Source organism: Rhamphochromis sp. 'chilingali' (assembly GCF_963969265.1).
Source record: "Rhamphochromis sp. 'chilingali' genome assembly, chromosome: 14".
In the NCBI taxonomy this organism is placed as follows: domain Eukaryota; kingdom Metazoa; phylum Chordata; class Actinopteri; order Cichliformes; family Cichlidae; genus Rhamphochromis; species Rhamphochromis sp. 'chilingali'.
Genome location: NC_137941.1, coordinates 7,440,604 through 7,458,616, shown reverse-complemented (window position 1 = coordinate 7,458,616; position 18,013 = coordinate 7,440,604). Strand labels below are relative to the sequence as shown.

At 37.7% G+C, this 18,013-nt stretch overlaps 1 protein-coding gene across 1 annotated transcript in view; it reads right to left on the bottom strand.

The window, feature by feature from the left end:
- Positions 1-15,292: 15,292 nt before the first annotated feature.
- Positions 15,293-18,013, bottom strand: part of LOC308409588 (collagen alpha-3(VI) chain-like) — a 112,630-nt gene continuing 109,909 nt past the window's right edge. Inside the window, 3 exon segments of the mRNA XM_080902438.1 lie at positions 15,293-16,100; positions 16,991-17,176; positions 17,954-18,013. Coding sequence (XP_080758564.1) covers positions 16,060-16,100; positions 16,991-17,176; positions 17,954-18,013 — 287 coding nt within the window. The 3' untranslated portion in view covers positions 15,293-16,059.

Here is an 18,013-nt window from a genome sequence, read left to right as displayed (position 1 = left end):
AAAAGATAAAGAAATAAAATTATATCATTCTCATGACTAGCGCAGCTGTTTCCATGACCATGTGACCTCAGTTAAGAGTTCCCAGATAATGGTCCATGGGGCTCCAAGCCCTCACATGTCCAATCTAAGAGATTTCCTAATCTGCTATTAAAAGTGGAGATATCCTGTAGGAGCAAACTTGGCTTCGACTGTGCCTCTGCCAGCCAAACTTGAATGGCTCTTTTATGAGTCCACCTTGTTTCATTCATGTCCTGCTCCCAGGGACATGACCTTCTGACTTTAAGTAATTAAAGAGGAAATTAAGGTAGGAAAATGAATACAGATCACCGGTAGAGTAAAGGGAAGACAAGCAAAAGTGTGTTGTCATTTAATACAGCTTTAAAGTTGACTTGATTTTAAAAACAAAACATTTTTAATGCCATTCATTATAAATCACCACTGAGTGCCAGAAGTCTTTTTTTTAAACTAGGACAGCTTCAGTGTTACACAATGCTTTCTGAAAAGTTTTAAGCTGAGGGAATGACATGGCTAAGGGCACACAGCAGACATGGCTCTTGCAATATGTGAGTCTCAGCCAGCTGGAACATTCATAATACACTTCTACCCCAACTGTCTGCTTTAGTTATATTTGATAAAAACTGTAAATTCTAGATATTTGGGGGTTTTCTGCTTTAAAAGAAAATATGTCTGGCAAAAATCCATGTTTATCATGCTGCAAACAAAAAACAACACTGAATGTATCCCACTAACATGTACATGTTTAAAAAAAACCAAAAAAACAGAAATGGTAGAAATTACCAGTATTCCTAGAAGAATTTCACTCCTAACCATAATTAGGCTAAAGATCAATGCTAACCGTGCTTGTAGCACCTGTCATGTTGACTGGATGACTAATAACTCTTAAAAATGAAAAAAGGAAAAAAACAGAGTTTTTAGTCAGGCCAGGTTTTAATGGTTTTGATGGCTGGGGCCCAGTTTAGGGAGTCAATAAATAGCTGAAGCATGCAAAACAAAAAGGCACGCATTAAAAAACTGTAGTATTCTAATTCTAGTGCACTGTTTTGTATGTTGTTTGTTTTTTAACCATTAGTGCCATCTGTAACCTTTTTTTAAAAACAGGAAGTTAAACTCCTGGCATTAAGTAACTCTTTTGCATGAGTGTCTTTGACTTTGGATTTTTGATGGCAGAAGGAAAAGCTGTGCAGACCCCACTCCAAAATGCTGTACACAGGTTCAAACCATGCAGCCTCTTGCTTTGACACAATAGCACAAACCACTGTTCCACCCAAGAGTTATTTATGAGCATGTGGAAGGTTTAGTCTATGCTAAAAATGAAAATTGAAGACAGAAGCTCATTTTGTCTCATATGACATTAAATGTCAACCTATGACGTACCTAGAGGAAAGAAAGAAAGAAAGAAAGAAAGAAAGAAAGAAAGAAAGAAAGAAAGAAAGAAAGAAAGAAAGAAAGAAAGAAAGAACAGAGTGCTGCACTTTGAACACCCTGGAACAACTCCAAAAATAGCAAGAGCAAAAGGTTTTGAGTGCTTGCCTCCTTTCTCATTTCTCAATTTGCACATCCTCCATTCCTTTTCTCGCCTGCTTTCCTCGTGTCACAGTCCCTCCTTCCTGAGATGAATGTGGAAAAGGTGAGTAAAAGACACAAGGAGAGATAAGGTGAGGCAACAGGCATTTATTAAATTGTGTGTGTGTGGGTGTGTGTTTGATCTGCCTCTATCAGCTTACCACTGTTACCAGCCAGCTCACCTGCCTTTCATTAGCTCTTGTGTGTATTTTTCATCTATTCCTCCCCAGAAAGTAATTTCAGCTGTTGTGTTAACTCATAGTTTAGTTATTACTAGTCTGTCACTGCCTCTCTTGCAACATAGACAACATTCCTACCTTTTGTTTACTCAGTATGGGTTTATGACAAAATGCCTGTTGAACTAGTGACATTCCCTTCATCATCAACTGTACAATGTTTAGTGCTAATTAGCAAATGTCGAAAATGTAGTAAATAAGCTGAAAAACATGCTAACATATCACCATGATGCTACAGAAACAGCAGCAAAATCAGAAGATAATAAAAGGTAAGAAAAAAAACTCACTCCATTTACTGAACTTGATTATGATTAGAATTTATACCCAGATTAAAGACCTAACCTCACCTTGTGATAAAACTTTAAAGCTCTTATAGAGTTGGCTTTAACAGTATATTAAACTGATTTACCTGTTTTTACTGTCTGTCCATTCACTGTAGGTTTCTTTAAATCACCATTTTGAAGTGCTTGTGTTCCCAAAAGATTAGTTCCAACATTTCACTCTGGTTAAAAGTAAGCCACAGTCTCTCAATGCCATATTATTATTTTAGCTTTCCCTGAATTCTCTGGGTTGTTCTGTGCAAGGCTGAGGAACATTATGTCGTGTGGCTTTATGTTCCCCCCAGATCCAAATAATAGTTTGGATCTGGATCTGTCTAATAGACAGACAATGTTATCTTTGGATATTCTGGAGGCTCAGGTTCAGTGTTGGTTTTTTTCTTATGTTTCTATTGTTTTTTACTATTCTTGGATGCTGTACAAACAATTTGGACATCTCTTCCCATTGGCACTGTGTAGCTTTAGAGAACACCCAGCAATTTAAAAAGCTATATGTTATGTATAGAACACATAATGTAAATGTCCATAGACCTGTGAATATTACACAGTATTTGCATATGGAAGAAGTCTTTATGGCCTAATTCTTAACGAGCATTAAGTTTGATGAAGATTAACAAACATCAGCTTATTTTTTATTGTGAAATTCACCGCGGTACTGCAAACATTCCATTAGACAAAGACTCAAAAACTACACAATTTTACATTGCAAAGGTCTAAAGATAAGACTGCCCGAGTATGATGTTCATCTCAAGGAGTTCAAGTGCAGTGCCTGTACAAATGATGTGAGAATTGCACAATAAATTCAAAATAATGAACTTCCTGTTTACATTGTGCTTTCTCATACATTTTGGGGGAACTTCACACATGCACATAAAAAGCAGACGTACAGAAATTTCATTTAGATTTTCTACAGGGGCTCTGTAGAGCTGAACATTTGGACATTTTCAACCACTATGAACATCTGTGCAAATTGTTTGAGCATGTAGAAAGAATAGAAGAGGGTCGTATTGACATTTGCTAAAGTTGAAGGTACACACTAAGCTGAGCACAGTCACTGAATCACAGCAGCTTAACAGACTGTGACTCATATAATTCCAGCTGTGCAGTTTTAAATTAGTTCTCACAACCTGCATGATGGTGTGATTAATAAAAGCTAAGTAGATATGGTGAGAATCATGTCGTTTATCACCAAGTGTTTGAGCTGCATGCTTCAGATCCTGTGTCAGAGTTTGAGGAACAGCTGCAACCAATATGAAGATGTGTGCAATACTAGAACTTAGAGGTGTTTTGGGAACAGTTTGTTTGGCTCACATCTACATTAATTACAGAGTTTTGCATTGTGTTCTGAGCCAGACTGAAATATATTGTGTTGGGTAGCTGCTGAGCTGGCACATGTGCAGATCCCAACTTACAAAGACCAGAGGACTGCAGAAGGTCCCACATCATGTGAAGAAGAGTCTATGCATTGCAGTAAAAACACAAAGGATGTTTCAATGTGGACTTCTAAATGAAATATTTTTCCTTGTATTTTGTTTGCTGTAGCTGTATTTGTTCATTGGTTTCCTGCTTAAGGACCAGAGTATCATACAGTGGGTTGTTGACTGACTGGTGCAAACATAAAGATGGTGTGTTTTTGCTCATTTTTTCTGAACATGTCTCCTGTACTTGCATCCGCCATAAAATCTATGCCTATGACTTACAGTCAGCCTTTTCTTCTGGAAACCACCTCACCAACACAAGTGACAACCATAATTTAGCTATTGCTCACTCTTGCAATCCAGGCAGTTAGTATGCACTAAACCAGAATTAGAGGAATTTCAATGCAAAATAGACCAGACCGAATCTGGGTAAACATAAAAAGGAAAACTGAAGATTGTGGTTTACTTTGCTTCAAATTCAACAAAGGTGAAAATCTGGACTGCAGACTGTTATGGAACAAGTCTACAAAAACCACTTCCAGAGCATCTGCGGACATGTGACTTTGCACTGGTTGGCAGTCTGGAAATAAACCAAAAAACCTTAACTGACAGAATGAGCTGCTCAAATAAAAGCTGTACTTGTTTTCTGGACTTGCTGTGCGAGTGCCCCTCCTTTTTAAAATGATTGTTTCCATTTGTGCACGCCTACTTGAAGTTGACTTGTCATTGCAACTTTTCTATGGGTTCCTGTAGTAGAAGCATATAAGCAGCCCTGTAAACAACTAAAAGTATTTTTGATCAACTATGGGACAAGATTTCCTGCAACAATGAAGTGACTTGTTATCGTAAACATTCCTTCCTGTTTTCTTTTCTGAAATCAAAGCAGATTAATCTTAATTAAATTATCTACTTTGCAAACACTTTTCACACTGATGACTCAGGATGGAAGGAATGTTTTCCTGACAGACAGGAAATGGACGTAAGTTTTACTGCTGTCTGATTAAAGTACCTCAGCATGAAATGGAAAAAGGAAGCGGGGGGGGGGGGGGGAACTATAATGGCAACAGTTTGTCAATTTGTTGGCTAAACAACAAATCTTCGATTTTTGTTCCTAAGACACCAAATCACTATAACGGAGAGAAGGGTTTTATGAATTTTTTACTCAGTATGAAATAAAACTGGCTTCGCAAAAATTAGACTGCTCCTGGAAAAACAAGTGGATAATCATCAATGAACAAAAAAACTCTAGGAATATGTTTTTAAGGGTCTGACAATCAATGCTAAGTTTAGCTTAAAGGCTCTGGTGGTTATAATGTTGACTTCTTGTTAGGTAGTATCTGACAAGAAAGTGAGCTATGTCATACTAACACAGTAGTAACATCGCTCCTGTGCCACCTACAGACTGTATATAAAAGGATTTATTTGTTAGTGTATCCATTTTCTCCCACTTGTCCAATTCCAAGTCACAGGAGGGGCTGGACCTAATCCCAGCTGTCATAGAGCAAGAGGTTGGGTACACCATAGACCGGTTGGTAGTCTGTCACTGACACAGACAAATAGGCAACCACTCACTCCAACAAGCAATTTCAAATAACCAAATAATCTATCCCTTCATGACATCTCTGTAAACTCAACCTGCAGCAGGTGCAGAACATGACCCAGATGCAGATGATGCAAATGATCTTGAAACAATCATGTTAGTGACTCTAAATGTATGGCCTCACATCTTCCATACTTTTGAAGGTCTAACAAATTGCCCTTAGCTTTTGGCTATACAATAGAGATGGGTAAGAAAAATCTGCCAAAGGACCAAAGGTTTTGAACCAGCCTCATACAACAGGTAGAGAAGCCATAAAGAGATTTAAAAGTCAACACTAACATTTTCAAATCAGTTCTGATACATACTAAGAATCTAGTGTGCTTGACAAACACAAACAACAGGTGATGTTGTTACCTCTTTGTTCTTGTTTGAAACCCAAACTGTTAAACCTGCAAATAAGTATAGATAAAAGATGAAGAATTACATTCATAAAGTTTCAAATTTCCTCTTAAAAAGTGAGTTCCTAATGTTTTGGTTTATTGAAAATCTTTATCATTCAAGCTGTCATCCACATACAAACACAGGAAGCTCTGTTGGACATGCACCTGAACAGTGTAATAAAGTGTTTTGACTTGAAACATTTTCCTGGCAAACTGCACACGACGTCAGATTTCAAGCATCTGTCGCTCTTTAAACAACCTGAGGAACGTGATGGGAAAATACTCCTTAATCTGTTTCTCTTCCACTGGAAGCAGCTGAATTCCTCTTGTGGTGATGTTGCTACCTTACATGGAGGTCAGGGACCTCAAGGAGTCAGTCACTGTAAATGATCCCAGTTCCCTTTCCCTCAGTACTAATCAGTTTGTAGCCTCTGAAGTGAATTGCGGGCAGTTTCTTAATCATCCTCAAAACCCTGTTTCTTTCGTTAACAAGTATTGTTGGGTCAAGAGTGCATTTATGGTTTTAATGTGAGTACAGGCAAAGTGGTATGTAATCAGTAAGAGCTGCACTGTGTTTGTTGTTGTAAGCCTCGGTGGGATTTTACTGCAAGATTTAACTGAACCAAAGGAAAAGGCTATGAATGTAGAACTCATTTGTGGGAAGAGATCCCAACTTTATAACAGGCGGTTTCAGTTATTTCAGAAGTTATATAGTTATCTTTGTTTCATGGAGCATAAACATAATGCATAATTGTCCTCATCATAAAATCTCTCAAGTGCCTACAATCCATTGTTACTCCCAGATTTTTCTGATTAAAACTTAAATATTTAGAGTTTAAAGAAAGATTTTCAGTGTTAAGTGGCATTTTGCTCTGGTAACAATAGCTCATGAAAACAACTGGAATTATGTGCTTTGGCCACGATCTAATGTGAATTACATTTCTATTATTCTATTAGGGGATTTTTTTTATTAGGGCAGATGCAACTCCCTAAGTAGCAGGTTTATTGTACAAAATAGGGACGTTCCTCCATGACAAACTTCTTGTTCAACTTAGCATTAGACATCAGAATCACACGAGCTTAACTAGCCTTCTACTTTATTGAGAAATATCTGATCTAAATTATCATCAGACTGTGAAAAGACTTCCACGAGGAATCTCTCAGCCCCACATTTACTGTAAAATAATTTAGTCTAAAAGGGGAACATTTTTCCAGAACTTACTGGGGAAACTTTTGTTCCTTCTTTTGCCTCAGAACTCTTTGGTCTTTCACCTTAGACATTTAACTTGCCAGAGCCAAAGTTCACCAATCCAGAGAGATTTGCAGACTGTATGCTCAGCATTTAGGCTGACCATGAATGAACAATAGCAGAAAGGCGTGCTGGGGATCCTAGAAAATGCCCATTTTGAATTCAAGTAGGCACTGAGGAAGGGAAGAGCTGAGTGTCCTTGTGGTTTCTTATGTGACTCAGAAGTTGCAGATAGCAGAAGTGCATTTATTGCTCTGCTGCTCAATGTGAAACTCATTACAGGCCCCTGAATTTTATGGCTCTTGTGGAAAGACGCAGAGCCAGCAGTATGAGTCATCAGTGGATGCATGTGTGCTGCTACAGCAGTAAAAAATCCTCACTCCTTTCCCCTCCCCTTGTTCTTTTGGCCACAAATGTTATAAAACCTCCAGGGACGAAGCAGGGCTCCCACGCTCAGAGTTTAACCTTGCCAAGTTCATCAGCTGGAAAGTAGTTGAGCAAACCAGAAACATAATCATTCACCAGGATCACTTTGTCTATAAGACCTTATTAAATGTACTTTTGCCTGGCTTTCCTAACATCAAAACACACTTTGAACCACCAATTAGTATTTCACTCATATTCAGAAATGTTAATGCAGTTCAGGCTGGTTTTTCAAGTCCAGACCGCACATTTTTCAGTGATTTTCTTCAGTTTAAGTTTGTGGCTCAAACTTCAATGGTCTTCCATCCAACAATGTTTATGCTGGCTCTCTCATGGCCTCTATATGAATCATCAGCCTGTATGAACTGACCGCACAACCACAGGTTTGGTAAATGCACCATATGGTGGAGCCAAAGGAGCTGGTTGAGAGAAATAAAAGTGACTCCTCATGATAATATGCTGTCATAAAGTGGATACAAAATTGTTTGAGATCGGGTTCAAATTGCTCTTGTTTGTGATTCAGAAAGAAATGAAAAGGGGTTTCAGCGGAATGACTAAACTTTACAGGCAATTTGAATACACAAGCAGAAATATTTAACTTTTAGTGGTAGCGCACACTGTATGAGCTAATCCATGAAAATGAAAAGATTTACTTCATGCATATTTGGCAAAAGTCATCTTCTCAGATGGACAGACACCTGTGATATTTCTGTAGCTTCAGATCAGTTTTATTTTCACACTTTCAGTCATGAAACTGTATTCTTTAGTTTCACAACAGACCTCAAATTTCTGTCTCAAACCCACCTGAATTTCTAGGATTTTCTGAAAGTTTTCTAAGACTGTCTTCACAGAATTCTACTAAAATGTTCTGAAGCATCTGAAAATGCATCATTGTCCATTTGTCCATCAATTCATCTTTGTTCTCCTTCTTATCTAAATAAGGGTGAGAGTGTGGCTGAAGCCTACCAATAAATCATGAGCTGTCACAAGGCAAAAGGCAGGAGAGGTCGTCGGTTTGTGGCTCGGCTGCAGGAGAAGGTTGGAGCCGTAGGTTCAGGTGTGGTGTCAGCGGAGGCTGACCAGAACCTGATTGTCATGGCTGTGTGTAGGCAGGCAGGAAAAAGGACCCAAAATGCAGACTTGCTGAGGCGGAATTTAAACTCAAAGTCCACTGCTTTATTGCAGGCATAAATCAGGAAACGGAACAGAACAGAACGATGAGGGCATGAAAGTGAAACACACAGGCCAGAATGAGGGTACGACACCACGACGAGCAGGAGCAGACACAGACACTAAATACAAGAGGAAATCAGGGCAAAGGGAAAACACCTGGAAGACACAGCTGACATCAACTAACAGACAGAACTGGCAGACGCCAAACTAGAAACACCAACGTAGTGCACAGCCTGTCAAAGTAATGCAGGACACAAACTGGCACAGAACAAAACCAATACTAAACACTAGAAATCTCAAATTACAAGAAAATGATAAAATAACAATACACAAAACACTGGGTCACCGACCCAGGACCGTGACACTGATGACTATTGTCTGATCATGCCTTCTGTATTTGAGTAGGGTGTGCAGAGTGAAAGGATGCAGCTGGAAAGTTGCACAAAGGAAACATATTTTGTGGTACTGTAAATAAACATCTTTGAATGTGTACTTTCTCATGCCACATGCACTTTAGAGAGCATCTTTTATCTTCTTCAATCCAAACATACATTTTCTTCTATGCTAACACTAGCTAGCATATGGATAGGATATATAGGATAACACTAGCTCACACAGATTCCATATGAATGATTTAAACCTAGAATCTTCTTGCTCTTAGGCAATGGTGGTAATCATAATACCATTCTGCTGTCCCTTACTTTTTTCCATGTCTTGAAAATTCTGACTAAAAATTCCCATGACATGCAATCTGCAGTTCACATCTACAAAACCCCTGCAGAAAACACAGGATATGAACATTTTTTAGGCCCAAAGAAAAGTCACCAAAGTAAAATAGTACATTTTGAATGAAAGGCTGCAAAGAGCTAATGAAAGGATTGCTGCTTTTTCACATTCTCTATGACCCATTAATTACCTCACTATAACTGAAAGAATAGTTTCCTCTGTCACACAGTTCTGAAGTTATTTGTTTAGTTCAAATTCTGCCTTGTAGCTGCAAGTTGGAAGACAGTGGTTTGCTTTGGCCTGTGCTGAATGCCCCGGCAGTGTATCACAGTGAGCCGCTGTCAGTAACTCACTCCATGCTATGGAAACTCTGACACACAATTACCAGTTTCTGTGTCGTTTTTTCTACATCAGTGAGGTCTGGCAAGTTGGTTTTAACTTCTGTAGGTCTAGTTTTACAACCTGTGAACTTGCAGTGAACAAAGCCCTGTGTTTAAAAACAAAAAAAAAGACTTAATCTGCGTGGGTGGCATTCCCTCAAGTATTAGTAAAAGGTGATCTATGATCCAGGAAGCTGTATCCTACATTTAGGTCATCTACCTTGTGAAATCATTACACATAGTGTATTACACTGAGCATTTGTCCCAAAATTAAAGAAACTCTGCCAAGATCTTCCTAATATAGCTGGCTAAATATATATTTGAGTCTTGAGTCTGGAGACTGAATGTGTCACTTGGATGAGTGTTAAAATGCAGTATCCAGATAAACAGAATAAACTTTTCGAGAAAGAAGAGTTAGAGAGGCAAGATTGAGATGGTTTGGATGTGTTAAGGAGAGATAGTGGTTATATTGGACAAAGGATGTACAATATCTATTTTCCTCCTGCCAGCCAGGATATTTGATTATTCATCAAATATCAGCGTAATTTTTGTCCTCGTGCATTAGTTTTTGTATCTTGTTTTTGGCAGAAAAAAAGTTCATGAAAACTATGGTAAAAATTGTTTGGCAATCAAATGAACTGTGTGAAATGACCCCCCCCCCCCCCCCCCCCCCCCCCACACACACACACACACACACACACACACACCCCAAAAAGAAAAAAAAAATTCTGATAGCCCATTCGGAACCTTTATGTATACATCACATTATAATCTGTGTAAAATAACTTCTTAAAGTCTATTAAATTCCATAAAACGATCAATTTTATTTTTCTACATTTGTGTTTTTTTCCATGTTAACTGTTCGAAAAAGAAGATTTAAAAAATGAAATATACTGTTCAGAAGTCACTGCTGGTGGCTGGATGAGTTACCATTTACTCTGATAGATATAAAGGAGAAAAATGACAACTGTGACAAGTGTGTTAGTGATAAACTCCAGAAACATGCAACCCACAAATGTGTATATTCAGTATCTCAGAAGAGGATTACATGTGTACATCTGAATTTTAGCCTCAAGCAATGTAACCAATCTTTGACACATCAGACCAAAAGTACAAATTCCCACCCATGTAGAGAAAAAGACAGCACTGGTGTAAATACATCAAGTCTCACCACTAATTGTGAGCAGTTGTTTTTAGTTAAAGAACTGGTTTTGAATTATTGTCCTCTAGCGGAATGTTTGTGATATGCTAACAAGGTCTGACTGTATGTGATGTTTGTCATTCAAAATACTTTAACTAAAGCCTTAACAGCAAAGCGTGGAAAACCAAAACAACTAGATCAGAGGGTGAGGTTTTTGTCTATTTATGTATCATGTCTGGAGCAGTACTTGTAAAAAAAGAAAAGAAAAGAAAAACGTTAGATTTGATTGGTGTGGCCTTTTGCAAATAGAGTATTTAGCTACATATAAGTAGATATCTGAACATCACCCTTATGTGTTTGCTAAAAATGACATTCCAAAGTGTTAATCTGCTGGTTAAACTGCCTTCACTTTTCTTTCCAGTCACTCTTTCCAACCAAAGGAGAATTAGAGGCCCATCTCTGAGTACCACTACTGTGCTCAGTAATGGGCTCTGCCATATTCTATATTGAAAGTAGCCAGTTGGCATGGTTCGGTCATCTGACTTCGATGCCTCCTGGGCGTTTCCTGGGTGAAGTATTCCGGGCATGTCCTGTCCCAAGCAGGTCCTTGGCACACCCAGGATTCACTGGATGCAGGGGTAGCTGTCTCTGCTCAGACAGCTGCCCCTGCAATGCAAAAAAAGATAACCAGCAGAAAATTGATGAATGAATGGATGAGCACAGATTGTGTATAAAAGCAAAGCCAGTACAGGCTTGTCTTAAACCAGGATTCTTTGTAATGACACTCATGCGTCACTCCTATGTTTGCAAAAAAAAAGTCAAGAGTATTAAAATAAATGGGTAAACCGCCCTGTGATCTGAGTAACAGGAGCTGAAGAGTTTATGGGCTCAATTTCTAGCTTCAAGTTCTATAAATATAAAATGACCATTTTGTAAATTTTGGTCCTCTAAGAATCAAAAACATCAATAAAACTGGGTGTGAACCTTGTCATCACAAGCATGAGGACATGGCTCAGTGAAACCAACAAAAGGACATCATCTACAAAAGGCAGAAACTGGACTTTGTTGCCACTGTTATGTCATCAGTGAAACTGCTCAAAGTTGGCAGATACAAAGATATTTGGCACAGTACTGATTAGTAACCACTGAGGGTTAAAAATATTTCAATCCAATAAATCAATGTCTTGATGACTGCTGGAGTGAGGGACATGATTGGCAGGTGTTTGGGGAATGAACTGTAGCCATGTTCCATCTGCTAGGTTTCACCTGAGCTAATTTTAATTACTGAACTCAAGCATTTTAGTGAAATTACTAGGCTAATAATATGGCTCACTGTGCACTTAACGTACCATCCAAGGAGTTGGTGCTTCGTTTCTGTGGACCAGGCTTGTTAACCTTAGGTGACCATTTTATCTGTCATGAGACAGCCTACGCTACTGATGTGTTGGGTGAGTGTAGCTCAGGATGTAGAGCAGGTCAGCTACTGATTGGAAGGTTCGTGATTCAATCTCTGTCTGCTCCAGTCTGCATACTAATATCCTTGGGCAAGATCCTAATCCCAAGGTGCTTTCTGATGCATTTATCTGAGTATGAACCTTTGATAGAAAGATTATAGGGGAAAAGTGCAAGGTGAGTGAGGCAAGTTGTATAAAGTGCTTTGAGTGCTCAGATAGAGTAGAAAAGCACTGTATAAGAATCATTTCATTTAACATAACTTAGCCTCCCATTCCGTCATTCAAATATGGTCATTTCTAGCTTAAAAGAACTATAATCTCAATAATGATAATATGAATCTTTTTTTAAGATGAACATTTAGTTTAACTTTCTGTTACTAATGTTACATTCTGTTGCATAATGGGAAACGAGGATGGTTGTGGTAAGATACAGAATGATGATGAAAGAACTGATAATATTTAAAGACCCCATGAGTGATGACATCTGGAGATTTTGCTGTGGCTGAAGAGAAATCACATCTGCAGACTTTTTATATTCACACGCTGTTTGCATTTCTCCTCTCCTTTGTATGCTTATGAAAGATTATCTGATCACTTTGGAATCTTTAAAGCTTGCAAATACAATGTGTTGCTTTAAAAGTTAAAAAGAGAAATGATCTATGAAATGATTTACGGATGCATTACATTCACAGAATCACAAAGGAGTAGAATAAAATTTCAGTGGCTGCCCTGAGAATAAATCAGAGATCATAACTGTCAGAGACAATTAATTGTAAATATTTTGATTTTTATTGTTTCTGGGAAGTAGTCGGGATTTTAAGAATATAGTGCTGTATAAAAATAGGATAGTTATTAATCACTGACATTTTCACCATACTTGTGAAGATAGGATGAATTATTAGAATCTGTCAGTTATAAGGATTAAGGATGCAACAGGGCTTCCATAAAATTTGGTTCTGAGCTTATTGTTACTGGATTGGAGATGCTGCAAGCTGAGCTGAAGATGAGCTCTTGTTACTGTTCAAAATCACAGCTCTATCATGAAAATACAGGAGAATCTGATAGATTATAACAACTCAACTGTAGAAAAAATATTTCATAGGAAGACCTACTCAGCAGCTATCTGAAAAAGATGGAGGGTTAAAATCTAGTCTTGTAGAGCAATCTCTGGAGGGTAAGGGGTTAACAAAGGAAAAAATATATATGTGTAAAACAATAAACTTGCTTTGAAAATATTTGCAGCCAACAGGATAAAACAAGTTGAGTCTAAGAATCTATATTTCTTATTGATGCTCATCAGAAAAAACAAATGAACTGTCTTCCATCAGCTATCTGCATGCAGAGGTCTGAGGAGTCTTCCAGGAATGGTGACGTTTTTTGTTTTTCCCAGACAATTGATTTGTCACCTCTCTACAGTGATAGGCAGTGATTTCATACCTCTTGATCTCTAATCTTGAATACTACCTGCTCTGGAGCAGGTTTTGTTCACCATGTTGATACATCCTGTTGTGAAGAGAAACACATTTATAGTACAAAAAAACCCAGGGTTAGGCCCGAAGTCAATAAGCCCAAATCCAATTCATAGTACAGCCCTAATGATACTAGGTTTCTGTGTTTACTTTATGTCTATATTAATGAGTTTTAGATTTAGTGCTTTCTTGGGGTTTTTTTTTTTTTTTTTTTGGGGGGGGGGGGGTTGCATCTACTTAGTTGTAACAGTTTTAGTGCTATAGTAGTAACTGTTATGATCTTTCTGGTGTTTCTGCTTCCCTTATTCTGTGTTTATTCCTTGGTCCTTTTCTGTTTCCTTGTTTCTTATGTCTTTTGGTTATTTCCTCTTTTACTGTGAAAGTTTATTTTCCTTTGCAGTGCTTCCTGTCCTTCTCCCCCTGATTGTCTCGTTCCAGGAACTGTCTAATCCCCAGTTAGCCCTCCTCTAGTGTGTATGCATAGTTCTATCTTCCTCAGTCTCTTTGTTCTCTCATCTGTTATGTTACCAGTTGTGCTGCCTGAGTTTTCTCTGAATGTTTTACATTTCTCTTGTGTTTTTAGTTCTTCACCATTTGATTCCTCTTTGCACAACCATCTGGGATTCATTCTGACCCCAATAAAGATTTGTAGTTTATGATAATCTGACATCATATATTACCAAAAATATGGGGGGTCGGGGGTCAGGGGAAGCCCTACTCAGCAGCTATCTGAAAATGGTGGAGGGTTTGGATCTAGTCTTGTTAAAGAGATTGCCTGGGGTCTAAAGGATTGACAAAGAATTAAGCTTGCCACAAAAAAATCAACCTAAAATTTTAGACAAATACTTGGAAAAATAACTAAGTTAACTAAGTCTACAATCCTAATGGCCACTAATTCAACTGAAAGTAAGTTCAGCACTAAAATGCTAGGTGCTTGTTGTTCTGCTTTTCTCTAGTTAATGCAATCAGATTGCCAACTAAAACTCTAAACCTCAGTACTTAAATGAGCTGTGGCCCCCTGATAGCACTGTCATCTCACTGGAGGGCCACTTTAGTGCTCAAGTTGTACAAAAATCTCCGAAAATATAGTGTTTTGTTTGTTTGTTGTTTTTTAAATATATTGTATTGCAAGACAAAACTGCAAACGTGAATGCAATTTTTTTCCCTCACTCTTAACTGAAGCCTTTCATTGAACTATCAAATAAACACATTGTTACTCTCTCTCTCTGACCAGACACGTGGCAGGACTTCTGCTATAATTTTGTTCATATTTAACAAAATAAAAATGCAGTCATAAGTGTACACAGTAGTTTTTGACTGGCAGTGAAAACTGTTTCTTTTACTCCAACTCTCTCACTGAACTAACACAGCCAGTCCCTCAACATGTATTCTCTGCTCATATTGTCTTCATATTATATAATGTTTTGTTTTACTTACGTTAACATTGCACTCAACAGCAAACAAGTCCTCCTTAACAAAAAATGTAATTTCAAGGGCCAAATTGCATTATATTTCTTCATGTCAATATACAAGTAAGTACGGTTGAAGTGGGCCGCAAATTTGATACCCCTGCTCTAAATCATGCTACTCCAATGAAGTAAACTATCACTTTGCAAATGAACTTCCATTAAACACATCTCTGTGTGACATGAATGTCTAGCATTTTACTGCTGTGCAACATTTAATTCAAAACAAGAAATAAAATGAATCAGTTGCTCATGTTTATTAGAAAGTCTAATTCATTTTTATTTCACCCTTTCCCACATGGAACATAACTTTCTGCAAATCCAAAATGAAATGAAAAATAAAAACAGCTTGAAAAGTACATTCTGTTTCTCAATAGCTGGAAATCTTGTGTTTGAGGCAACGGATCCAAGTGCACTAAACATTACATTAATGTTGGCATCCCAGCAGTTGGTCGCTGTCTTTACATACACACACGCTGCCACACTAGACTTGTGTAAACATTGCTGTGGATTTGGTGACAGTGAAATAGTGAAATAATCCACAGGGATGAAGTGAGTTTAAAAAAAAAACAAAACAATGCTGCTATGTGAATCTGGAATGTAAAAAGAAGACTTAACCATAATATAAAAAAAGATTACTGCTTTAAAATCCTTCATGTACTGAGTCATTGCTAAACACTGTCCAAGATATTCATACATGTTTCTTGTTTAATCATAAAACTGAATTTTAAAAAAATATGAAAACTGTGATCGTTCAAGAGAACGTGATTTTACAAAACCAAATCCACTAAATAACTTCTGTAAAACAAACATATCATGTAGCACCAGTAGGTTAAAACAAATCATGCAGCAAATTGTGTTGCTTCCTTCTTGTTGTGAAAAAGACTACTTCAAGAGTTGGGGGATAAAGTCCATGTTTGTGGAATCCAGTGCAGCCACCATTACTTTATGCCCATTTTGGATGGTTCTCCTCAGAATCTGCTAAATGGAGGTAAGAGCTGGCCATGTCTGTGACTTTCGTCCTATGTTTTTATTGTAGCAATGACTCTTTGGTTCACTGGTTCTGGGGATGAAGGAAGAAGAAAACATGATTAAGTCCTTTGTATTTGACAAAATTCCACGTGTATTTCTATTAAATCTCTATTTAATCACTTGATTCTCAAGAGACTGTCTAGAGAAGTGTATGTGTTATGCTAGCAGCAACTAAACATCAATTTATTAACTCTATTTCTATGTAGATGCTTTACATTCAACCAAATATGGGCTAGCTAATTTGGTCATTATTAAAAGCATATTTAGATAAGGAAGGCAGGGGAGTTTGTGCTTAAGCCAGTTAAGAAAGGCTTGAAGATACAATTTTCTGCAACATGATAACAACCATTTTTCAGTGATAAGTGTAATCAACTTGTACTCCTTCAGAATGATGGCTTATGACTTTTAAACCTATTTTATGGGATTGTGTTGGGCGTCTCCTTGCCCATGCAAACAGTGAAATGGTTCATAATATTGTTTTCTGAGCAGCGGCTCTTTTTGGTAAAAGAGTGAAACATAGCTCAATATCATTATAAGCTATAAAACTTTATTTTGTTATAATCAGCCTGTTTTGTGCTGCATTTTAACTCCTTACTCCAAAGTTTTTTCCTGATCTGGGGTCAATTCCTTCCAAAAAGTCACAAAATTCATTTTTAGATACAGGAGAGAAAAATAAGGGCATATTTTCATTTCTGCTAGATTTGTCTTAAACATATCTGTGACAAATAGTTAAACAATAAGCCATCTGAAAGATTTATACATCTAAGATGATTCATCACATGATTTGATTTACTTGTGCTTAATGTCTTGTTACATTTACTGTGACATTTAGCGCAGAACAGCAAGCTGATTTCAACTTTTCCATTCATTAAATATGACCAGTCCCTACTGAGAGAAGAGTACTACTAACAAGAGGAGTACCTGGTTTTCCACAAGCCTTCACACACTGCTCGTAAGTGTCGAAGCGATTCTGGTTTCCACCACAGCCACCGTACCAGAAGCGCATGCAGCTCTTGTTGGCAGCATCGTAGTGCCACTTGAGAACAAATTTGGCACAAGTACCTTCTTCTTGTGGAAGCTGGCAAATGTCCACAGCTGTAAAAGCAGCTGGGAAGAAAATGAGAAAGAATAGTATTCAGTAAAAGGATGAAAACATGTGCAGCTAAAGGTTATGCGATATGTGCTAAATTACACTTTAAATATGAGATTTGGTGACTGATGGGATCAGCAGTTTTCCATATGAGATGAGATATGTGGACATATAGGTAGATAAAGGTTTATAGTACATTTCCTAGCTGTGAGTATGTGATGGCAGTTTACTCCAAAGCTGATAAGTTACTGATGACTTAACCTTGTTATCTAATAAGCCTTCTGCTAAAAAAAAGTAATGAATCCTTGAATATAGCTTTCTTTCCATTAATTTTCTCCATGTGACTTGGCTCACGCCATTGAGAAAAAAACATAACCTTGGCTTGGCTTTTTATTTGCACCATCAGCCATGTTTAGAGAATGTGAAGGGCAGTAGAGGATCCAGATGCCCCTGAAGACATAGTATTAATTGTACTGCAAAGTCAGCACAGCGTACAGCAGTGTGGAAAATATACGTAACACTAATATTACTTCCAAAGCCAGTGGCTGTTATGTATATGTTTAATGATGGTCTAAAAAGGTTTGATATGGATTTGCTTGCTTAAAACTAGACCAAAGGGAAAGTTTATTTTCTTCTGGTTAATATTTGCATACCATGCACATGCATTTACATCAATTTCAGCTAATCAATAAAGTGGGTTGGCAAGGAAAGCATGTGTAACATAATATTTTTGGAAAGAAGTAATCATGATATTCAGGTCTTAATATTGCCAGTGAGTGTATATTGGAGCTTACCAGGATCTGGGAGGACCTCCACCTGTTCAACTTGCTTCACCATTGGCTGAGGCTCTCCCA